Genomic DNA, 25,124 nt, shown 5'->3' on the forward strand with positions numbered 1-25,124 from the left:
AAGGACCGTGAGGCCAGGATCCCCACATCCCGCCCCGCAGACTGCAGAGGCCTCAGGGTTCACGCAGGGTCGGCGGGGGACGACGGGCAGGGGAGCGAGCCGCAGGACCGCAGCTCCGCCAGGGCTGGAACGGCGGGTTCGGGGGAGACGCACGGAAGGAAAGACGCCGGGGGTGGGGACGAGGCCGGGCTACCTGCGGGCCGGCGCCGACACCTCCCCGGCCGCCGCAATGGCTGCACGCCACCTCGGGGGCTCCGGAAGCCCGCGCGGCCGCCTGGGAGGCCCGGCCTGACCCCGTCCTCGGCCACGGCCCCTTACTACCGCTGAACACCCAGCGGGCCGCGGAAGGTGATGCGGCGACTGGGCAGCCGAGCCGCGCAGCTCGGTTACCTGCCTCAGGCGACCGCGCCTCCGAGCCGCCCACTCCCTCCCAGGGGCGCCAGGAGCCGGGACCCGAGGAGTAGGAAGGGCGTGCGAGGCAGCACGACACAGAGGGGCGGACAGGAAGGGGGAGAAGCGTCCGGCTCTCCGGAGGGGCTGGCAACAGGGAGGCGAGGACGCTAGCGACGCGACAGCGGGCGGCGGGGCGGTCAGGACGCTACCGTACCTTCCTAGCTCCCGGCCGAGGGTCCGACGAGAGCTAGCAGACCGCCTCACATCCGGGTATCGGGAGACACTCAGCTGCTTCTGCCGCCACAGCCGCCTCTCCCGCGGCGCAGAAACGCCAAACTTCCGGCGATGACGGCTACGCCTCACCCGTCAGATGGGAGTTACCTGGGACCGTCTTGGGCGCGCTTGCGCAACGCTCCTTTCTTGCCTGAACCGGCTCAGCTGACGTGCCCAGAAGATGAAGATGGCCGCCACGCTACTTGCGTGTCACGCGGTTTTTCACCCCGACCGGGACTGCTGGGCGTCGGGGAAAGACGAGCCAGCGTCGGACCGCAGCGCAGGCGCGGTGGGAGGCCTCGCGTGCGCGCACCGCGGGTGGGCGCCTCTGCGGCGAGCGGCAGATGCTTCCCTTTCCCCGCTCGTCTCTTGGAGTAAAGCCACGCACGCCCCCAGCGGTGGTGGTTTGTGTTGAAAGTCCGTCGCCACCGGTTCTTCTGTTGGTTGCAGGTACTGCTCTCTGCGACTTCCAGTTCAGATACCTCTAATCTTCGACAGGGGCCAATGTAAAGAAAAGGGTAGGCGATTGACCCTTCTCTCTCCTTCCCGGCACTGCACTCCAGCGCCTCCCCAAAATGCAGGGCTTCAGCGTCTCCTTGCACACTTTCCTCCCTGGGCATCAGAGCACAAGAGTCGACAAGAAATTGTAGAAAGTTCCACCACGTTTAGTCATGGCGGGTGTTCAAAGCTTTGACTCTTAGAGACCCCTAAAGATAGAATCCAGGGTTCTCGCACTAGGATTCTTGGTTCTACCCTGCTTTTGAACACGCTCTCTGTGCTACTCTTTCCTCATTTGCAGAACTGTGAGGATGGGTAAATGGGTGCTCTTGCCCTTGAGAATCTGAAGAGAGGTTCTCCTCTTCCGTCCCTCCTTTTTTGAAGCCAAGTCCAGCCAAAATGTGCTCTAAGTTTGCGAAGCCTGATGTTTTTATGAGAATACATCTTCCACAAAACTTTATTGAGCTGCCTGTCAGTTTAGTTTGGGGAGGTTCTGTGGTTTAAAAACCAAAATGAGAAGTATTGGTGGGTGAAGCCATTGGTCACATCACCATAGCTTGTGTTGTGGCAAAAACCTGTCTTCCCCGCCCCCCCCCGCCCATCCCCAGTGCCTGATACATTCATTTGTCCCTCGTTCGACACAAGTTTAAACAAGTCCAGTTATACGGGGATTTTTTTTTTTTTTCAGTAGTAAGTACTAAAGTACTGAACAATCATCATCAACTGGTTGGTTGAATCGGAGGATGTGGGACTGGGGATATGGAGGGGCGACTGTAAGTTATGCATGGATTTTCCACTGAGCAGAGGCTCTGTGCCCCTAACGCCGGAGTTGTTCAGGGGTCAACAATATACTTTAATGGCATATACCAAACGGCTTGAATTGGGGAAAAACTCAGGAGTAGACTGCCAACCTGATTAAAGCTGGTTATCTACTGTTGATAGAATATCTGACCTATATTTGTCTTCATCTTCAAATTGTCAGACAATTGGTGGGATCTCTCTTTGTAAACCACTTTATCTGTAGTAACTCAAATTCTGGCATACACACATACACAAATCATATTTACAAGTTTCCATTTCCAAAAAATGGGCCTCTGCTTCTTTTCTTTTCTTTTTTTTTTAATATTTATTTATTTGCCTGCATCTGGTCTTAGTTGCAGCAGGCAGGATCTTTGAGCTGCTGCATGCGAGATCTCGTTCCCTGACCAGGGATGGTACCTGGGCCCCCTGCATTGGGAGCATGGAGTCTTAACCACTGGACCACCAGGGAAGTCCCAGGGCCTCTGCTCCTGAGTGATCTATTCCACTATACTTGTATTGGCCACAATCAGGAGCGTTGGAATCCTTACAAATGTCACACCATATGAAATTGTATGTATTTATTTTTGATACATAAGGAATTCATATTTGATGTATAATTCCTGTGCAATTTGTTCTAGGTTTTCTTTTATAAAACAATACAATCAGGTGTTGAAGCATGCTGTGAAAATATAAAATAGTTTGCTTTTACAATACTGTATTATACACTTAAGAGTTGGGTCATTTGATTTGTTGTCTACTAAAAAATAATCATGATCCAGTGAATAAATTATCTTGCTTGATTGAGCTTTCAAAGATCATATAAGCTCACAGCGAATTATCCTAGTAAAAAGAGAGGCTTCCATTCCTGAGAGCTCCTGAGAAAGTCCCCCGGGGGGGAGAGCTGTGATTGGTTCATCTTTTGCCATGTGCACATGCTAAAAACAAATGCTGTGGCCTAAATGATGCATCTTGGTGCTGAACATTATGGTTCTGTAAATTTGTGAAGTTCTTTTTCAGAACCCTACACGAGAAACATAAGCCCCTACTTGTAAATTCTTTTGCCAAACTTAAAATTGTGAATGTAATCTGGATTTGTTTAAATTGTTTGCTTTCCTTGCTCACTCCAAATTGCAGAATGTACTTTTTTGCGCATGCTTGTCATTAAGACATCTACTTCTAAAAACTAATGATGAAATAGTTGTATTGCCCCACATGTTACATTCTCATTTCCTTGTTCCTTTTCTTTCTTATGACCAATCTAAATGCCTGTAATATATAAAACCTCAGCTAACTCCAAGAAGACAGAGTAGTCTCACTTTCAGACTGACCCTCCTGCTAGCAGCAGATAAAGGCTTTTCCTTTGTTGCTCCATTCTTGCTGACTTTATTTCAGGACTCTTGACAGTTTTATACTATGAGAAGTTTTATACTATGTAAAAATCCTAAAAAATTTTCAAGCTAAAAAATAAAAACAAAGAAAAATTATAGCAATTTGGTCCACATTGGATCACCAGGAGATTATTAGGAACTGTTGGGAAGACAGGGGGATAGATGTTGAGAAGGCAGCACACATATGTCCATTACAGTCTTGCTACTCAGATTGAGATCCATGGACTAGGGGCATCTTCATCAACTGAAGGCTTGTTAGAAGTGCAGAATTTCAGACCCCATACCAACGGAATCAGAATTTTCATTCTAATATTTCCTCCAGTTGAGTCCTATGCACATTAATGTTTGATGAGAATTGCCTCACAACATTCAAGAATTCTGATGACCAGCGATGAAGTCCAAGCTGGAGATACAAATTAAAGCCATAGTTTTGGAGGAGATCACCTAGGCTAAAGGAGAAAGTATCCATTAGAGAAGCATAACACGATCTCTGGATCTCTGGGCACTGTGGGGAACCCTTTTGAGGTTTGCGACCAGAATTTAAAGTGAAAATAATCAGTTAAATGGGGTGATTTTTCTGGGCTTCCCTGGTGGCGCAGTGGTTAAGAATCCGCCTGCCAGTGCAGGGCACACGGGTTTGAGCCCTGGTCCGGGAAGATCCCACATGCTGCGGAGCAACTAAGCCCATGCGCCACAACTACTGAGCCTGCGCTCAATAGCCCATGAGCCACAACTACTGAGCCCGCGTGCCACAACTACTGAGCCTGCGCTCTAGAGCCTGTGCTCCACAAGAGAAGCCACAGCAATGAGAAGACCGCGCACCACAACGAAGAGTAGCCCCCACTCTCCACTAGAGAAAGCCCGTGCGCAGCAACAGAGACCCAACGCAGCCAAAAATAAATAAAATTAAATTTTTAAAAAGTTGACATTTAAAAAAAAAATGTGTGATTTTCTTCAGGCACGTTAAGTAATGTTGAGGTTCCTGGTGTTGGAGCAGAGTTAGCATAATCCTCTGGACTTCTCCCAGAACTTCCTTTCATTAAGGAGTAAATTTCGTGCTGCTTAATATACGGAGCCCAGCCATGCCCGCTAATGGGATTTAATCTCCTCAAATTTCCCTCTTACCGGAAGTTTCCTCCTAAAGCAGCCCTAAACCCCCTCAGCAGTTGCAAGGCACACCTCCAGCCGCCAGGGGCCGCAGTGGCGCTCCTCACGGCCGGAAGCGAGTAGCTCAAGGGTGGTCTCGGCGTTTCCGCCGTGCGTCCGCAGCGGTACGCGCGGTCTTTACGTCGGATCCCTGGGAGTGTTTCCGGCCATTCATATTCGTAGCCGGTCGGCGCTCGGTTTTTCGGTTTTGTGCGCTTTCGGACTGAAAGGGTGACGGCGCCGCTAGGATGAAACTCGTGAGGTGAGGAGGTGACCAGGCGGGGTGAGGACTGTGAGGGGACGGTCTGGACGGTGTGGGCCGGGAGCGGGAGGCTGGACTGCCCCAGAGGCTGGAGGCGCGAAAGCCGCGTGTGCGCGCGGCCTGCTTACGGCCTCCGGCGCCCGCCGCTCCCGTCCCATCTTGGCCGCGCCGCCGCGGCCGCTCGGGCCCGGGCTTCAGACTGGGTCGCGCGGGGATCCCCCGTATTTTCCAAGAAGTGGAGGTAAAGGTCGGGCCATGTTTTCCCACACAGAGTCTTCGAGGCCTTAGAGGTGCAGCGCCAGACTTACAAGCTCTTACTCCCGGTTTCTTACCGACTTTCATTTTGAGTAGAACTTGTGCTCTAGTCTAGGTTGCGTTTCTGGCTCGTCTCAGCCCTCAGGAGCCGGCAAATATAACTAGGTCCACGCTCCCTGAGAATGTGGGAGACATAAAAATACTAATGCGTAAGTAGTTTAAGTTAATGCGTTTTTCGTGATGAAACTACCACCGCACTTTGAAGAGTACTTAGAAGCTGCAGGAGTTTATCTGGAAATAATGAAACCCAATTCCGAAATGTTTCAAACCAGGGATGGACTTTTGACTCCGTAAGTTGTTTTTTTTAGTGTGTTTTTCCCCCTTGTTGTTACTCACTAGACTTAATGTTATTCAACCGACATTTCCCCTTAAAATAGGACTGCTTTAGGAAGAGTCTCCCAACGTGGGACAGAATCTCTTTTCTGTATTTTTTGACTGATTACACAGATAACAGAGATTTCTTGTTCATTTCTGTTTAAATTTGGCCGGTTAGCTGAGCCTACTGAAGACTTGTTTACTGATTGGAGCAATTCATTCTAAACTACTTGCAAATAGATTGGGTTTTGGTGTTTTTCCTTGAGGCTGAGAGCCTGCAGAGGTTTCTAATAACCCAGCCGGCAGTTACAAACTAGCTTAGCTAGTTTCTTGTCTGTTCAGTCAAGGATTGTCAGTGTTATTGGGCACCTGTTACACTGTGCTCTCATAATGTATTCTTTTTTTTCTTTTTTTCAAGACAGAGTCCGTGCCTTGTTGGAGCTTTATGTTTTGTGGTGAAGGTAGACAAGTAGATCGTTTGTAGTATGTTTGAAATAACATATAAAATCCTCATTGTTATATTCAGGGTGGCGTTTGTAGAGAGGGCATTTAAGGTTAACTTTTTGTCCATTTTTTTTCTTACAGTTTTATTGAGATGTAATTGGCGTACGGCACTGTATAACTTTAAGGTATACGGCATAGTTATTTGATTTACATCCATCACGAAGTGATTAACACAATAAGTTTAGTGAGCATCCATCATCTCATGTAGGTACAAAATTAAAGAAATAGACAAAATTTTTTTTCTTGTGATGCGGACTCAAGATTTACTTTCTTAGCTTTCATATATAACATACAGCAGTGTTAATTATATTTATCATGTTGTACATTACATTCCTAATACTTATTTATCTTATAACTGGAAGACTTCGTCCATTTTTATTTGAAGTATAACTTTGGGGGGAAACATCTCAGAATTTAAAGTTTATTTTTTCAATTTCTCAATACCTGCCAGTCTGAATCTGTAGTTAAGTTTTATGTCATACTCTTTGGAATCAGTTTGTCTCATTTAAAGATAGTCCGTGTTGTGACGGAATTTTCCTATGAATTTTAATGGCTGTACTGAATCCTATTCTGTGTCTTACACTATAGAAACAAAATTTCTAATAACTGGAGAATGTATTTTACGCCAGGAAAAATGGGTGTTTGTCTAACTGGTTTGCGGTTTTGGTTGACTTTGTTATTTCTGTATCTCAGTTGGTGACACTGTTATACTGTCTCCCTAACCAAAAACCTGGGAGTCACCTTTGACTTCTTCCTCTTGATAATCCTGATAATCTGATAAGGTGCCAGGTTTTGGCAAATTTACCTACCTAATATAAGTATCTTTCACTATCCCGTTCTCTTTGATTTTTGAATTTAATAGTGTGAGTTTGGATACCATTTCAGTGCTATACTGAAGGATACCATTTTATCTGAATAGTTGAGTATTATCTGAATATCTTAAGTTACAGTAAGCAGAAAGAATTCAGGTAGTGAAGGATTCATCAGAAAATAATTTGAATTTGCTTGGTTCCTGGGCTCGGATAACTGTGTTTATTTCTCCTGCCCTCAATTAACCTTCCTTGCCACTCCAGTCGACACCACTAAGCTGTTCAGGCTCCCTTTTCTTTCCACCTGTGTTCTTTAATCTCACTTCTTAAAGTAAATATCTCATACAGTGAAATTCAGTGTGCATTTCCCAATTTTGAAAAATGTATACACCTGTGAAACCCAAACCGCTGCCTGGATAGTGAACTTCTGGATTCTGTTCTGTTTCATTGATCTATTTGTAGTTCCTATGTCTTGATTACTTTAATCTATCTATTGCTCTAGCTGCCTAATTTGTCTTCCGATGTGGCACGCCACTCCATTGATGAAAACCCTTCAGTAGTTCTTCTAGGGGAATTCTTCAACAGAGCTTGGGCATTCCATGAAAGGAACCTCTTCCCTACACATTTTCTTGGACTTAGTATTCCAACAGTAATACCTATAATTTCTGTGTACCTTGTGCTGTTTCTTACTATTGTCTTTGCTCTTGTCTCTCTTTGCTGCATATTTCCAACTTTTCAGACTTCTTACTAGAAGTCCACTAAGATCTGACTCCTTCCTACCCATGCTACGTTATATTCATGGTAAAAACCTGTGCATATCTCCATTGTGATTTAAATTTACGTAATTACTTAAAAAAAAATCTTTCATGTGTCTGTTCTGCCTTCTAGAGTTTGAGCTCCTTGGGGGCCTAGTCTTACTCATTTTTAATCCTCATTACCAAGCACAGAGACTACCAGATAATATATAATGATAAATATTATTTATCAAAGAAATATCCTTGGACTTGATAACATGTATTTTAATTGTTTCAGAGGTTTTCTTACTTGCTGGTTTTCCTTTTATTTCCATATGGTAGACTGCTTGATTAATAAAGTATTTTATTTTTACTTGAATCCTGCCTGTTTCTAAAAATGATTTGAAAGAAATTTTATAAAGGTAGAAGTTATTACTGGATGGGACAATTAAAGTAAAAACAAGTTTTAAATTGATAATGGAAAGAAACCATTAGGTGAAAATTCTAGGCTAATAAAGTTATATTAAATTTGAGCTAAGTTAAAGAATTCTTATCTGGTGAAATAAAGCATTACCAATTCATTAAGAGAGACTTTTTTTCTTGACAGCAAATATGGAAAGGGAAGGGATTCAACACAGTTTTTTCTTTATATGAGAACAAGTTTGGGACTTGCTTTATGCAAGACCAAGTAATTTCCCCTTTTTTGATGGCTGTCTATACCACTTAATATGTTGTATTTTAAGGCTGATTTCCCTTTAATCATTGAAACATTTTAGCCAACTTATTCAGTGCCTGTTACAATCCAGGATTAGATATAAAGTTCATGATCCTTAACCTCAAGGATAGACTAGTTGGGGGGAAAGTAGGTAATCCTACATTTAGTGTGATAGGGTATACAAAGTACATACTATAGACCAGAAATTTTGAATATGAGTTGTATATTAGATCATATTGTAGGATTATTGTTCATTTTCCTAGATGTGATTGCGGTGTTATGGTTATGTGGGAGAAGGTCCTCATGAGAAAATGCATGCTGAAGTGACTGCAGTTTACTTTCAGATAATATGGTGACAGTGTAAGTGGGGGGGAGGGGGACACACAAATGGTAACATTTTCATAGTGTGTGAACCCTTCAGCTTCCTCTGCAATATTTCATAATAAAAAGTTGGAGAACAGAGGAATAGATGAAGAGGGGAATGGATGACTATTCAGTAAACGTTATTGAGGCACCTGGCTATCCAACTTGGGAAAATCATAAAGGCAGCTTCCTACCTCACATTGCACAGAAAAGAGATGAATTCCAGGTGGATTAAAACTCTAAATATAACAGTAGAAGAAAATAAGAGACTTTTTATAATCTTGGGGTGGGAATCATCTTTCTAAACAAATTTGCTGTGGCAAACTGATAGAAAATAAAAGAAGAATTCGACCTAATTGGAGTTGTGAGTAACGTGAATAGGAAATTAACAGAAGAAATACAGATTTCCTGTATTCATGAAGAATTACTCAACAAGTGATAGGGAAAAGCAAATTGCCTTTTTTCCCCTATCAAATTGACCAAAAAAAGATTGGTGACAATTAGTGTTGGTGAGGATTTGCATAAATGAATTTGGTGGGGGTTTGCATAAATGTCTCTAAATGCTAAATGAGAACTAAAAGTTATAGAAGCCATTATAGTATGGCCCAGTTTCTGTAAAAGTAAATTTTATGTAAATGCTTATGTTTGCATATAAAATGGTCTAGAATATCCCCACATACCTGGAGGAGGGTTAGAAAAGGAGACTTTTACCTTATTTATACACATACGATAAGTGTATAATCTTTTAATACCAATTATAATGTATCATTTTTTTCAGTTTCATTGAAATATAATTGACATACTAAGTTTAAGGTGTACAGGATAATGACTTGACTTACATAAGCTGTGAAATGATCACCACAGTAAGTTTGTTAACATCCATCATCTCATATGTATACAAAAGAAAAGAAAAAAATGGCTTTTTTCTCGTGAGAACTTTCAGGATCTAGTCTCTTAGCAGTTTTCAGATATACCATACAGCAGTATTAACTATAGCCGTCATGTACATTATATCTCCAGTACTTACTATCTTATAATTGGAAGCTTGTGTTTTTTGAGCACTTTTATCCATGTAATTTCTTGATTTCAGTTTTGTGGCTTATACTGACTTCAGGATCTATATGCATGGATCAGAGGTTAAGCTGTATAATGGCTTAGAGAATCAGAAATGTCCAAGTGACAATTTCTGTTACTGTGCTCTTTCATAAATGTTAAGGGTATCATTCAGGGAAAGCTGAAATTGTTATGCAAGCTATTAACAGGAATTGGTGCAGATAGCGTCCATAGTAGGTTTTCAGCATCTAGAAATTTCACTCTTTGGCTTAATAAACATGTTTTTGAAGTGTTAAAAGTGAAAATTTTATCATTTTATTCCTATTGTCTTTATAGATTTTTGATGAAATTGAGTCACGAAACTGTAACCATTGAATTAAAGAATGGAACACAGGTCCATGGAACAATCACAGGTATGGAGGTTGGACTGCGTTTATAACACTTTTTATTTCCTATCTCTTTCACCTGCAGGCCAGAATTCTTTGGTTTATGAATGTTTTATATAGTACAAATCTCATTCCTTTTGTCTGGATTATTTCATTGACCTTCTTATTTAAGCCTCACCTTAAGTTCTTGTGCTAAGACCAGACTGGATTCCCCAGCTTATCCTATGTGTGACTGCTGTTTTTCTGCTTTATGCCTTTTCTACTTTTGCCTGTACGTATCCCCTGGAATGTTGCATCTTCCGAAACACATATTACTTGTATCAGAATTTTGTGACCCCTGTTAGACTGTAAAGTCCTTGAAGATAGAGGATGGGGTTTCCATGTCTGATTATCCTGGGTAAAAAATATGTGGGAAATGGGATGGGGGTGATGAAGAACCATAATTTTATCTAAGCATAACATATTAGAGTATTACATTTGTCTTTTTTCTTAGCTGTCTAACTCTTTGATGATATTGTATGTATGATATGTAGTTTTATATTTAAAGCCACCGTGATTCTTCACTAGTAGTAGCTGCTACCCCAAAAAAGGGCAAATTTTTAAAAGAATTGATGAAAGAAAATGCTATCTTAGCATATGGTACCATTCTACTCTCTGAAATATTTAAATTGTAAATTTATAAATAATTTTTTAACATGTAGATCCAGCATCTGAGTAAACAAGAGAAATATATAGTATTAAACTGATAATATTTGTGAGTCTCCTAGAACTTTGCAACACCAATTGCTATGAAAGGAAATCTGTATAGTTTAAGGTCTGATCATATCTGAGGAAATGTAATTTCTGTCCTGTTAAAATTCCGTGATTTTAAACAGTGATTTAGTCTGCTCTTTTCTGAGCTGTGTGTTGTATGTTGTAGAGGAAGCAGAGTGTTCTTCCTGCTTGTTAGGAATTCAAAATCTAGTGGTGGAAGACACTTACAAAAGTAATGTAATGTAAGGTTTGCCTCACATACAGTAGGCACTTAATAAATGATGTCCCAGGAGGAAAATTTAGTAAATTGGGGGAGCAAAATCTAGTAAAAATCTAATTCCCTCCCCCCACTGACAACCACTGTTTCAAGTTTCTTATATCCTGAATATATATTTTAGTCCTCACAATACGGATAATCATACTATCTACCATAAGGACATTGAGGATTAAACTAAAATGCCTTAGCATGCAGTTCCTGGAACATAGAAAGAGATCATAAATCTTTTGGATTTTTTTCCCCTCTCCCTCGTTGTATCAAGTTCCCCAACAAGATGGAATGTATCAAAAGTCTATTAATTTTGGGAAAGAAGAATACGGAAGATTAGTAAACAGCAAGCTAAGGAAAAATCTAGTGAAGGAAAGATTTCTGATTTATACTGACATCATTACCAGTTGTAGAACAGATAATACTCTTCTGTAACATGGTACTAAAAGTGGCTTGATAGATTAATTGGTTGCCTTCCTTATTATGCTAATAACTGCCCTCTTTTTTCCCTCCAGGTGTAGATGTCAGCATGAATACACATCTTAAAGCTGTGAAAATGACCCTGAAGAACAGAGAACCTGTACAGCTGGAAACACTGAGTATTCGAGGAAATAACATTCGATATTTTATTCTGCCAGACAGCTTACCTCTGGATACACTTCTCGTGGATGTTGAACCGAAGGTGAAGTCTAAGAAAAGGGAAGCTGGTAAGTTTGAAGGATTATAAACATTTTTGTGTCTGGTGTATTTATACCCTAATTCGCTATTGAAAATATGTTTATATTTGCAAACAACACAGGTTGGTTGGTTTGTTTTAATTGCCTCTACTTACCATGAGTACATACAGTGTTTCTTACAGTTCCTGGTATTGCTATTCAAAAGACTGATGTTGTTCTTACTTCCTGTCCCTTTGTGCACGGCCTGGTCCCCTAATCCCTGCGCACTTTGGAAGATTTGGAGATTGAGTCTTTTTTTTTTAATAAATTTATTTATTTATATTTATTTATTTTTGGCTGCACTGGGTCTTTGTTGCTGCGCGCGGGCTTTCTCTAGTTGCTGCGAGCAGGGGCTACTCTTCATTGTGGTGTGCGGGCTTCTCATTGCAGTGTTTTCTCTTGTTGTGGAGCACGGCCTCTAGGCGTGCAGGCTTCAGTAGTTGTAGAATGCGGGCTCAGTAGTTGTGGCTCGCGGGCTCTAGAGCGCAGGCTCAGTAGTTGTGGCGCACAGGCTTAGTTGCTCCGAGGCCTGTGGGATCTTCCCGAACCAGGGATCGAACCCTTGTCCCCTGCATTGGCAGGCGGGTTCTTAACCACTGCGCCACTAGGGAAACCCAGAGAATGACTCATTATTCCTGCTATTCTGAAATTTCTTAATGACTTAGCATTTTGTCCACTGTTGTTCTGGGTACTTGGTGGACCCTTTCAGTATGGATATTCTTGCCATTTAGAGCTAAGAAATTTACTTGTGTAACGTTGATAAATTTCTTCTGTTTTGCTCGTTCTGTTCTTTCTTCCTGGAATTCTTAATAATTGGGTCTTCTGACTGATTCCTTCTGAGTCTTTTATTTTTCCTCTCTGTCTTTTATTCTGTACTTGGTGTTGTTTTCTCTGGTTTCTCTTTTTATTTGATCTCTTAGTTTGGTCTTTATGTTGAAGGTTTTACTATAGTATCTTGCATTTTGGCCATCTGTTGTTTAAGAAGGACTCTGAAAAGAGAACTTTTGGGAATGGAGGCTGAACTCCTTAGAGGGTGGGTTCAAAGTAAGTTGGCTTCTCTACTGAGGAGACCTAAAATTTCAGGATCTGGAAGTCTCTTCTGGAGCTGGTTTTCTCAGAAAAAGATTCTAGTCACCTACTGTGGGAGACATATGTCTGGCAGCCAGCATTACAGGAGAAGGGCAGGAGAAAGGGGCTGATATTAAACACAATGATTTTGAGACTTTTCCTTCCACTCACACTAAGAAATATATTGTACTTTGCATCATGACCTATTCATACATACAAATGAAACAAAAGCTTCAGGAAGAATTATTTAGTCTTAATACATGCAGATGCCCTTAACCTTCCTATCCTATTCTCTTTCAGTTAAAAAAAAAAAAAAAAAAATTCAGGTGTAACACATAGCTTGAAAAACGCTGACTTGATCCCCCTGTTCCTTCCCTCCAGCTCTGTGACTTTTGCTGCCATCCACCTTCCAAGTGTTTTCAAATCTGAAGCCTTTCTGCCTCAAGGTCTTTGGGTTAATTTTATCTTTTCTTTCCTACCTACCTGTCAGGGAAATAATCATTAGCTTTGCAAGGTGGGGAAGAGGACTAGCCAATCTACTGCTCTGCATAAGGATTGTCAAGCTTTCCCCCCCACCCTGTTTTCAGCCCCCTGCCTCATCATCTCACCCCTGGCTTCCAAGGTCCTAGGTCTTTTAGAAGTTATTCTTCCTTTACTAAACATTTGTAGTTCTCAGTCTATTTTCTGACTTAAAAAATTTGTTGAAATCTTTCAACCACTGTGTTTTTTCTGCGTTTGTTTTTTCCCCCTTATAGATATTTGCCATTTTTATTCCTTTTCTATCATGAATAGTACTTCAGAGGGAATTGGAGATAAGTGTGGTTAATCTGCCTTGTTTTAAGAGAAGTGCTAGACTTACTCTGTTGCTTTGAATGGTAAGACTAGGAACAATTGGTAGAAATGTCAAGATTTTTTAAATATTCATAGATGTCTGAAAATGAAAAGTTCAGAGCTAGGATGACCAGGTAACAAGGATATTGCTACTGGATTAAAGTACTAGGTTATGATTGGATCGGATGACTTAAGATTCTGAAAAGTCAGGAAGTTTTTATTTGATGTAATATGTTTTAAGTTTTCTTGGCATGAATTAACTAACTTGGATTACAGTAACAGAAACATCTGGCGCATAGTGTTTGTGTTCTGTTCCGTTAGTATTATATCTTTTTCATCTTGTGTGAGGTTCAAATCATTTGTATTTTATTTTGTGATGAATTTGAGGCACGATACAAAGAAAAAATATTTTAAAACTTGATGAATTTCTCAGTAAATAAAGTCAAATGAAACAAATATTAAGGTATTAGTAGGCCAGCAATTCTTGGTTCTGTATGGTAAACTGTTGGGAAAGGGTGACTGAGGTTACATTTGAGAGAAGCTGAATTAAACTTTTCTTTACTGTAGGTGCTGTTTGTGGTGGCCAGGTAACATCAGCACAGAAGAGAATTTCCTTTACTTTGTTTTCCTCTTCCCTCAGTTGCAGGAAGAGGCCGAGGCCGAGGAAGAGGAAGAGGACGTGGCCGAGGCAGAGGAAGAGGGGGTCCTAGGCGATAATATCTCTCAAGACTACTATTTCGAAGTAGTAGGTATTATGGGATATTTTTTGTACAGGTTTTGTTTGTTTATGGCAGGCGAGGAAGAGGAAGAAGACATGGCCAGGGCAGAGGAAGAGGGGGTCCTAAGCGATAATGTCTCTCAAGATTACTGTTTCAAAGTGATAGGTACTATGGGATATTTTTTGTACAGGTTTTGTTTGTTTATGGCAGACGAAGAAGAAGAAGACGTGGCAGAGGAAGACTACGTGGCTAAGTTAGAAGATGGTGGAGTCCTAAGCAAACTGTGTCTCTCAAGGTTATGGTTTTAAAGTGATCAATGCCCTGGCTGCTTTTTGTACAGGCTCTGTTTGTTTGTGGCAGTTTTTAATAAACATAAATGTAGGACAGAGTTGTCTATTGACTATATCATATTAATTTTTAATAGTTCATATATATATTCATGATACAAACACAATAAGACCTAAGCATTACTACTAGGCAGTCCCAGAATAATTCCAATCTTAGATCAGGCTTTTAATTTTTTGAACTAAAATATTTCTTTTATGAATATATGTAGAATATACACCTTTTTATATCACATGCACTGACTATGCGTTTTTTTTTTTTGTTTTGTTTTTTTAACATCTTTATTGGAGTATAATAGCTTTACAATGGTGTGTTAGTTTCTGCTTTATAACAGAGTGAATCAGTTATACATATACATATGTTCCCATATCTCTTCCCTCTTGCGTCTCCCTCCCTCCCACCCTGACTATGCGTTTTATTGTTTTACCTTGACTCCATTCTGTGGAACCTTCCTACAAGTGAAAAAAGTTCTTTTTGGTACTTAAGAAACTAAAGTCCTATGGAATGAGGTATAAAATTGATTCTCCTTTCCTGAGTTTTAGTCCATGGAGACTTAGGTTCTTAGTAAATGGTGATGATCATCTTCTAAATTAAGGAGTCATTGCTTTTGTTGTCATTGTTAATGGTTTTTTTGGTTTTATTTTACTTTTTTTTGGCCGCACCGCAGGGCATGTGGGCTCCTAGTTCCCTGACTAGGGATTGAACCCATGCCCCCTGCATTTGAATTGAGGCATCTTAACCACTGGACCCAGGGAAGTCCCTGTTTTACTTTTTTAATAGGTTCTTAATAGAATATAGTTTGGGGGGGGGTGTTTGTTTGTTTTTTTTTTTTAATTTTATTTTTGGCTGCGTTGGGTCTTCGTTGCTGCACGCAGGCTTTCTCTAGTTGTGGTGAGCGGGGGCTACTCTTCATTGTGGTGCATGGACTTATCATTGCAGTGGCTTCTCGTTGCAGAGCACGGGCTCTAGGGTGCGTGGGCTTCAGTAGTTGTGGCTTGCGGGCTCTAGAGCGCAGGCTCAGTAGTTGTGGCGCACGGACTTGGTTGCTCCGCGGCATGTGGGATCTTCCTGGACCAGGGATCGAACCCATGTCCCCTGCATTGGCAGGCGGATTCTTAACCAAATACTTTTTACAAGTAGTCCTTTAAGAACAAAAGGAAGAAGACTTCTTTGCCAAAAACTGGATTCTTTCTGGTCATTAATAAGGATTTTTTTAAAAATTGTTTTAATTGGTTAGATTTAGAGGAAAAATACTTCTCAGTATATGGTTTCTTACAAAGCTTACTACTGTTTGTTTATATACTAAGGAAAAAAACCTAACTGAGGATTGAACTAGATCTGTGTTTTCATATAATCATGTATGTGGGTTTGTTTGTTTAATGAGAAGGAAATGTTCTGCAAAGACTGTTATCAAAAAAGGAAGTTTAGGCCTTGTAGGGAAGTTAATGTAATTGAGATGGCGAGAGCATTTGTGTGTGGTATGTGTATATGTGTATCTCATTCTTTTCCATCCTTTGTTGGTACTCCTATTAATTGAACGCAAGCAGAAGGCAAGGGAACACAGTGATGCATCAAGGTGGAGAGATTTGAAGGGGACAAACAGAAAAGCACAAGTAGTGAGTAAACAAACATAAGTTGACTCCTGCCCTCCTGGAGCTTATAGGCTAAAAGGGAAACAGATATACATTGATACGTAATTGCAAATTGTGAATACTCTGATAAAGAATACTTTGTATTATCTTGTCTGTTTTAAAAGCAGTGGAGGCTCATATTGATTTTAAGTCGAATGCCAATAACAAAGGATTTTTAAGCGTGCCTCGGGGTCTTAGTTCTCAGATGACAGGTGGAACCTGTACCCTCTGCAGTGGGGGCGCAGAGTCCTAACCACTGGACCGCCAGGGGAGTCCCTTAACTGTGTCTTACTTTGTGAATTTTAACGTCTATAAGTTTGTAGTGTGAAACCAGTCTAGTAACACTGTTTAAATGTAAGGCTAAACCCTAGTGGGTACTAGATTGAGTTTTTCAGCTTTAATAATAGTTATTTTATCAGCAAAAGTGAATTTATTTGAGAATAGCCAGAAGAATTGCAATTTGGCATATACAAACTATGGCAGGCCATAGGCAAATCCAGAGAACCAGGAAGGGGAGCTTGCTTTTATAGGGCATGTGGGTGGGGACCTTGGGAGGGGCAATAATAAGCAGAGTCCTTTGCAGGAAGAGGCTTCTCATTGGTTGGGTGACTACAGTTTCTGATTGGCTGGGCTGCCCTTGGGAAAAGAGCCGTTTTCTTCTTGCTGGATAGCAAAGTAGGCATCACCTTCCTGTCCAGATGTAGGGCCACGTCTCTTCCTGTTTGAAGTAATTGGGTTTGCTGTGAAGCTGGCCAGTTGGACAGCAGAACTTTCCTTATTGTCTTGTTCCCTCTGGTTTTGCAGGGGAGGCTTCACCATGTGTGTGGTATTACAAGAAGCAGTAATGCCTTCTGTTTTTATGTTTTGGGGGGTTTTTTGTTTGTTTGTTTTTTTCTGGCTGTGCCACTCAGCTTGTGGGATATTAGTTCCCCAACCCTGGGATCGAACCCAGGCCCTCAGCAGTGAAAGCACAAAGTCCTAACCACTGGACCACCGGGGAATTCCCAGTCTGATATCTTTTAAAGCTTAAGATTTTATTTGTGAAATTTGGGGATTTGTTTAAAGAAAGTTATTGTGAGTTTAAACAGAAAACTAAGTGAAATAATAGAGAAATTGTATTTCACAACATGTTTTAATCTATAATTAGGTTGGTTAAGCAAGGATGGCTTAGTATTTTGAAATGTATTATGTTCAGCAGTCAAAATACACACAATCTTCTATAATAGATATCAGAATAGCATTTAATAACACAACACTCATTCCTGAAAACCTAAAATGGACTTTCCTCTTCATGTTAAGGAAGAATTTTCTATCTTAAACCAACAGCAGACATTTCTAGAGACATTCCAATTAAAACAACCAAAGAATATATCTGATATTGGTCTTTATTTAATGTGAAAATTTTTGTGAATCCACAAAATAAGAGGTATACTTTTGAGAAGGAAGAGAAATTTTGCAGTATTACTGTTTTCTCTGCAGGAACATGGTAGTATTCCATTTATCTGAACCAGCCTTTCTTCTCAGTAAAAGTTTTAAAGTTCTGTGTATTTCCTATATTTTGAGTAAGGTCAGTATATAACATGAGATTCAGTTTACAAAAGAATAATAGCAAAAGCTCTAGATGTCAAATGCAGTAGATTCTTGCTATTGACGGTAGTTAGGTTCTATAAAGTTGCTGTGAACCCTGAATTAGTGAATAGTGAACCATTGCTCCTAGGAGGAACACAGGTTCTCTGTGTATGAGTCTCTGGTCACGGCATTTTCATCAACTCATCAATGCATAACCTCGTTTTATGTGTGTTTTCTGTTTAAAAACACCTTATTTAGTATATATTGTTTCATTTACATTGAATTCACAGTCTACAGCACTGTAATGTATGCCTGAACAGAGTTTTTCTAAGACATGTATTTTTTCCAAATGGCACATCACAGCATTCTTGCTTTATGGATACTAGATAGCACTATGCTTGGGGGCCATTTTAAACAAACTCACCACCAAAAAGCACAAAAGTACCAAAAAACTGTGGCACTAAATTGACCATGAAGGATGTTTGTTTACCGTATGAGACCAGAAACAAAAGGCACTGTCACTTTATTCAGCCTCAGCCTGGAGCAACCAGGTGGCACATCAGGTAGCGTTTTTTTGCTGCTCTAAAGCATGCATGGTCCATGCATGACCATGGAAGCACCATTAGTACTGATTTTGGAGTTACAAATAAATTTTAGCAAGGAAGTGACTTCCCGAGTACAGAATGATTAATGATGATTGACCGTACTTAACATATTTTGGTAAGGTTATTCTGAAGTATTTTGTGTATTTTGTTACTATAGTGAGGGATATCTTATCCCACTATTTGAATTCTAACAATTTCACCTATTCTAAGATGGATTTTTTAAATATATTTTAATATCTCTGAAATTGAGATGCATCTTAAATGGTATAAATTTAGATTTGGTATCAAACTTAAATCATCAAGCTTTTTTCTTTGTTAGTAGTACATACAATAACAAGTGCATCCAAAAATTGATGTCTTAGATTTGGTGAACTACAGAAATTATGGTGTGATTCATATGGCTCTTAAGTAGAGCCATACTCTACTTTGTCTTTAAAGGATAATATGCATTGTGAATCTGCAAGGAGAGTAAAGATTTTCCATGTTTTCTAGAACTTTGTAATTTTCTCCTCTTTGAGTGCTTGAGGAACAGTGGCAAAAATCAGTTCTAGCTTTTTAAAAATTCCTGAGCCATGAAGTAAAAAATAGTACCATATTCCAGTGTAGGAAGACTGACCAGTGTAAAGATAGAAATTCTCTCCAATTTATAGGTTTAGTGCAATTACCTTGGTGAATTTTTAAGTAACTTCTTTACTGACAGTATGTCAACTAATACATACTTAATGCTTATTCTGTGCCCAGTTTTTCTGATTAATTTATAGATTTAATGAAATTGCCAAAAGGGTTTTTTTAATGGACAATAACTATTCCTCCCATTTGACAAATATTTGGGTACTTAACTCTGCCAGGTTCTGTGCTAATAAGCCCTTTACATGTTATTTCTTTTTTTTTTTAATAACTCACCTTTTAAAAACTTTTATTTATTTATTTTTTAATTTTTTGGCTGCATCGGGTCTTAGTTGCAGCACATGGGATTTTCATTGAGGCGTGCGGGATCTTTTGTCGCGGCACGTGGGCTCTTTGTTGCAGTGCGCGGGCTTCTCTCTAATTGTGGCATGCGGGTTTTCTATAGTTGTGGTGCACAGGCTCCAGGGCGCGTGGGCTCTGTAGTTTGCAGCATGCAAGCTCTCTAGTTGAAGCTGTGTGAGCTCAGTAGTTGCAGTGCACGGGCTTAGCTGCCCTGTGGCATGTGGGAACCCAGGGATTGAACCCTCGGCCCCTGCATTGGAAGGTGGATTCTTTACCACTGGACCACCAGGGAAGTCCCCTACATGTTATTTCTTTTAACCCTTGGAGCAGCTCTGTAGCAGAAAGAAAACTTGTGCCCAGAGAGGTTAGATAACTGCCTAAAGTCTGAGTTAGTAAGCAGCAGAGCTAGAATTTAGATGCAAGTCTCTAAGAACCCTGTGTTTTTATATGGTAAATTGGTTCCAATGTTCATTCTGAAGAAGGAATAGGCTGTAGGAGATTCATTATCTTTCTAGAAAGGAATTAGAAAGGTGTGGGAGAACTTAACCTTACTAGATACCAAACATTGTAAAATATTAAAATCAAAGGAAATTATCTTGATACTCATGCAGTTTTCAGCCAGATTTCATTTTTGGTTTATCAAGTAATTTTTTAATAGTGCTTATTGCTATGAAGGTAGAAGACCATTTGGAATAGGTTAATGGGAATCTAAATTGAAAAACTTTAAGCGGATTAAGATATGTCAGAAGTCTTAAATTTTTTTCTGTACTTTGATGCAGGATTCCATTTGAGAGTCCAAGGGAAAAACGTTGACAGCATGCTCATTATATTTCTTAATTACAAAGGAAAACAACCCTGTCTGTCCAAAATTAGAGGAATGGTTAAATCACCTAAAGGATAAACCTGGAGTCACCAAACTTTTTCTGTAGAGGACCAGGTAGTGAATGTTGTAGGCTTTATGGGCCATATGGTCTCTGTCTCAACTATTCAACTCTGCTCAAAGCAGCTATAGGCAATATTTTTATAATAGTAAAAAATAAATAAGTAAATCCTAACTATCTAAATGTCCAACAGGAAAAGAGTTGAGTAAATTGTTTATGTATATAGTAAACTGCATCACTGAAAATGAACTAGAGCTGCATGTGTCAACATGGATGAGTCAGACAATATTGAGCAAATAATGCAAGTAGCAGAATACATAATGTTATTCTATGTAAATACTATATAAATAAGGAAGATGTAAACTGTATTTAGGGATGCTGACGTGGCTAAAGTTTAGAGATGTGTGCAAGAATGATAAATTCAGGAGAGCAGTCACTTCTGAGGGATGGAAGGAAGGGGGGGAGTGTGATAGCAGATGGGGATGCATGAGTTTTAACTGGGTAATGTTCTGTTTCTCAAGCTGGCAGATGGGTATACTTAGGTTGAACCATATGAAATTGCTGATGTTTGTCTTGACCTACAAAAACATTGATTTCATATCGTTCAGCTTACTATTTCTGTGCATTTTTTAATATAAAATGTTATATAATTTTTTAAACTGCTTGAAAATTTGGCTAAAGGAAAATAAATATTCAGCTACACTGTCTCTGAAAATGACATTGATGATTTTGGGCACAAGAGGTGGACATTTGCTGTAACTATGTTTGGGTGATAAAAGTTAAAGCTTGTTATGAAAATTTCAGATGCCCGTCCACTGTCAGCCTGTGATGTGTTGGTAAATGTTTAACAATTTGTGGCATTTGCTGACTTCCTACCTTGGAAATTTAACCATTGCCGTTCTGTTAAACAGCTCACAACATTTCTGAAATTTTGACAAACTGCCCTTTTACACTGGTATTGCACACCCTGAACATCTCCCTACTCTCTTCAGCTCTTTTCTCTCTGTTCTGGCTTGAAGTATAACCACCTCATTGTTTACATGTGGATTGGTAAATTAGACCTCTTTTGATATGGTCCTGACAGGATGAAGCTGCAGAATTGGAGGTAGATTTGGGAGTTTGTTGATGCAGGTCCTGGGAGTTAGAGTGATGGGAGTGGAAACCAATAACTCTAAGTGGTTCACAAGGTCTTTCTGGCCAGCTCTCAGTTCTTGACTTCTGGACCAAATTTCCTCGAGGTCAACTGTCCAGGGACCACCTATATTCTCATCCTCTTAATGCCTCTACAGTTTACACACCTTGCTACCTCTTGCTGCCTGTTTCAGCAACAGAGAAGCATATGGTCATACCTTTCACTTTAGTAAAGTTGTAAGTGTACCTAGGTCTATATTAACATGTCTGTTGAAGCACAGAATGACAACAGAGTTTTCCTATATAGTATTTGGAAGTTGTTTTGAATATGGTTATTTTTTGTTAAATATTGGAAATCACATCCCTGAAGAATGTGGGGAAACTGGCCATTTGAGAATAGACACTGAGGATACATGAGAGAATGACAATAAAGACCCATAGGATGTAGACCTTTAAATAGTACTTCTTTCTAGTGAATACCTCGAGATAACTTGTAATTGATAACTAAATTAGTTGACTTGGTATAGAGAATTATATCTATGTCAGTGTTGGAAGATATTTTATAGTTCAAGTTAATGTACTAGAATAGCTAATTCTAAGTAACTTTATTGTAACTTTCCCCAGATTTTAAACCTTATTTTTTCTGAAATTTCATTTTTAAGTCTTTGAATATGCTTGAATTTTTACTGACATTTGGATTAAAATAACCCAGCTTTATTGAGATGTAATTTACATATCATACAATTTACCCATTTAAAGTGTACAGTTCAGTGGCTGTTAGTATATTTACAGAGTTGTGCATCCATCACCACAATCAATTTTAGGTTTCATTACTGCAAGAAAGATATCCCATCCCCCTTAGGCATCAACCTTCAGTCTCCCCCTGTTCCCCTATAACCCTAGCCAACCGCTAATCTACTTTCTGTCTATAAATTTGCCTTGTCTAGATATTTCATATAAATGGAATCATAATGTATGATCCTTTGAAACTGACTGACTTAGCATAGTGTTTTCAAGGTTCATCCAAGTTGTAGCATGTGTCAGTACCTCAATCATTTTTATTGCTGAATAATATCCCATGGTATGGATGTACCACTTTCTATTTATCCATTCATCAGTTGATGGACATTTGGGTTATTTCCATTTTGGGCTATTGTGGGTAATACTGCTATGAACATTTCTGTACAAGTTTCGATAAACATATGTTTTTAATTTCTCTTGTGTATATGCCTAGGAATGGAACTACTGGATCATATGGTAACTATGTTTAACACTTTGAGGAACTGCTAGACTGTTTTCCAAAGTGGCTATACCGTTTGACATTCCCACCAACAACGTATAAAAGGTATAAGGGTTCCATTTTCCACATCTTTACCAACAATTAATTATTATCCAACATTTGGATGTTGTTACCCATGTCCTGTGTTGCCATAACGATAGGAGATGCGATATCCATGTTGTGCCAAAGTAAACACTGTACGTTCTGAGTTTGAATGGCAATTTTTTTTCTCCAAGAGTATTGCTACATTTAAAACTGACATATTAAAATCACTATAACCAAGACGGCATTTCCACCTGTATAAAGTGAGGCTCGGGAAAGTGAAATGTCAATTAGATTTATTATTATTATTATTTATATACTTGGTTGAGTGGGGTCTTAGTTGTGGCAGGCAGCCTCCTTAATTGCGGCACATGGCCTCCTCAGTTGCGGCATGCGAGCTCCCAGTTGCGGCATGCATGTGGGATCCAGTTCCCTGACAAGTGATGGAACCCGGGCCCCCTGCACTGGGAGCGTGGAGTCCTATCCACTGTGCCACCAGGGAGGTTCCATCAATTAGATTTTTACCTATGTCTCCCCCAGGACTACTAGTAAGAGCACACCACACTAGATCAGCCTGTCCCTGGGAGAGGAGTTGAGAAGCCATCTAATATCTTGATGACTGGAATAGCATTCCAACAAGCTGTTTGCTTCTGAAAACATAACCTCCCAATCAGCTCTTGTCCTAAATCACTGCCATGATCTCATAATAATTGCCTTTGTCTACTGGCTTCAGAGGAGAAGTAGGTCCTGGACGATGGGAATTGCTAGGCAGCTTAGACCCAGATTGTCCTGTCTTTTTTTTTCTTTTTAATTTAATTTAATTTTTTATTTTATTTTATTTTTTTTGGCTTCACCTCACCTCACAACTTGCGGGCTCTCAGTTCCCGGACCAGGGACTGAACCCAGGCCACGGCAGTGAAAGCCCAGAATCCTAACCACTAGGCCACCAGGGAACTCCCCTGTCTTTATTATAAACAGCCTTCATGGTGGCAGAACTGGCCATTTGAGGACAGGGGTATCTCTGAGCCTTTCACTCTCGGGAACCTCTCCAGTTGATTTGATGCATCTGAAAAAATCAGCATTTCCACAACAAGGAATAGTTTCATTCTAGAAGCCAAAATAAAATATGGAAAGGTAAGTGACAAGAATTTCCAAGACTGGAGCGTCAGTTTTCTTTGTGTTTTGATCCATGGACAGGTTAATGTTCACTTGGCTGCTACCTTTTGCCCAGTTAAGAGCCTCTAAATCACAGACTGATCTACAGCTTGTGCAATCTGAATCTGTGTTCCATTCTGCAGTTTTAAGATTTGAGCCAAGGGCCTGGCATTTGTTTTTATTGGGTATTTCCCCTTAACTGTGCGTATATAAAGCTTTTGAGAATTGCTTTTTGTTTCCCCTTGCTGGAAATAGTGTACATCATCTGAGGGATTTGGCTAATATGCATCTTAATGCACTGGTAAGTGAAAGGAAACCAATAAACTTTCTTGGGGAACTGTATTAGTCAGTGTTCTCTAAAGAAACAGAACCACTAAAAGATATTTACATATACAAAGAGATTTATTATAATGAATTGGCTCACACAATTATAAAGCCTGAGAAGACCAGAGGCAATCAGCCCTCTGCAAGCTGGAGACCCAAGAAAGTTCCAGTCTGAGCCTGAAGACCTGAGAATCAATGGTGTAAGTCCAAGTCCTGAGAACTGGGGGAGCTGATGGTGTAAGTTCCAGTCTGAGGGCAGAAGACCAGTGTCCAGATCAATCAGTCTGGCACACAGAGCAAACTGTCTTTCTCTGCTTTTTTCTATTCAGGCCTTCAACAGATTCGATGCTGCCCACCCAAACTGGGCAGGGCAATGTGCTTTACTCAGTCTACCAACTCAGATGCTAATCTCATCCAGAAACATCTTCACAGACACACCCGGAAGTAATGTTAAACCAAATATTTGGGCACTGTAACCCAATCAAGTTGACACATAAAATTAACCATCACAAGAGCAGTGCTTTACATCTGTCTTAATCATCTCCTTCCCTCTTTCGTATTTACTCCTTACCACTAGTCACCTTCACCTCTAATCTAGTTTTTCTCCCACTCACTGAACTGCAGTCTTCCCTTTCAGAGTGTGTCTTCTGTGTATATTTACACTTTTTTGGTGTAACATTGATAGTCCATGTGTATATGTTTTTGTTGGCACCCAACTTAGAAAAACCAAATATTCTGCTAAGAACATGTACTTCAAGAAGAAGCATGTTTATTTAAACCAAGACCTTTTTGGACTATTACTTACTTCAGATTTATTGTGGATTATCTTTCAGTTAGAACTAATGTGCTTGAGTTTCCTAATCATACTTTTATAATAGGCTTCCAA

The 25,124-nt window shown here is 40.1% G+C and overlaps 2 protein-coding genes across 10 annotated transcripts in view; one reads left to right on the top strand and one right to left on the bottom strand.

The window, feature by feature from the left end:
- The window catches only part of ESCO1 (establishment of sister chromatid cohesion N-acetyltransferase 1), a 65,715-nt gene extending 64,847 nt beyond the window's left edge, over window positions 1-868 (bottom strand). For 3 of the 5 annotated variants that reach the window (XM_068563059.1, XM_068563060.1, XM_068563061.1), the window contains exon 1: window positions 608-858. The gene's annotated coding sequence lies outside the window, so the exon portion shown is untranslated. Of the gene's footprint in view, window positions 1-390; window positions 435-607 lie in introns of those variants that run through there. The other 2 variants (XR_011076237.1, XM_068563062.1) reach the window with 2 other exon arrangements.
- A 137-nt stretch (window positions 869-1,005) lies between these two features.
- On the top strand, window positions 1,006-14,693 carry SNRPD1 (small nuclear ribonucleoprotein D1 polypeptide). Of its 5 annotated transcripts, none has more exons than XM_068563068.1 (5): window positions 1,006-1,116; window positions 9,906-9,982; window positions 11,489-11,680; window positions 14,229-14,333; window positions 14,498-14,693. In XM_068563068.1, exons 2-4 carry the CDS (start codon window positions 9,913-9,915, stop codon window positions 14,303-14,305), a joined length of 339 nt encoding a protein of 112 aa, XP_068419169.1. In that variant the 5' UTR covers window positions 1,006-1,116; window positions 9,906-9,912; the 3' UTR covers window positions 14,306-14,333; window positions 14,498-14,693. The 5 variants fall into 5 exon arrangements, with proteins under 5 accessions (XP_068419169.1, XP_068419167.1, XP_068419168.1 ...); XM_068563066.1 differs by lacking the exon at window positions 1,006-1,116 and adding an exon at window positions 4,628-4,761 and having other exon boundaries at window positions 14,229-14,337; XM_068563067.1 differs by lacking the exon at window positions 1,006-1,116 and adding an exon at window positions 4,628-4,761 and having other exon boundaries at window positions 14,229-14,337; window positions 14,518-14,693.
- The last annotated feature ends 10,431 nt before the right edge of the window (window positions 14,694-25,124 follow it).

The sequence above is a fragment of the Eschrichtius robustus genome, chromosome 14, assembly GCF_028021215.1.
Source record: "Eschrichtius robustus isolate mEscRob2 chromosome 14, mEscRob2.pri, whole genome shotgun sequence".
NCBI classification, from domain to species: domain Eukaryota; kingdom Metazoa; phylum Chordata; class Mammalia; order Artiodactyla; family Eschrichtiidae; genus Eschrichtius; species Eschrichtius robustus.

Bases quoted from the DNA above. Each gene is read 5' to 3' on its own strand.
- SNRPD1 (XM_068563066.1), top strand. The intron at 9,983-11,488 runs GTATGGAGGTTG...TTTTCCCTCCAG, and splicing joins GGTCCATGGAACAATCACAG to GTGTAGATGTCAGCATGAAT. The intron at 11,681-14,228 runs GTAAGTTTGAAG...CTCTTCCCTCAG, and splicing joins GTCTAAGAAAAGGGAAGCTG to TTGCAGGAAGAGGCCGAGGC.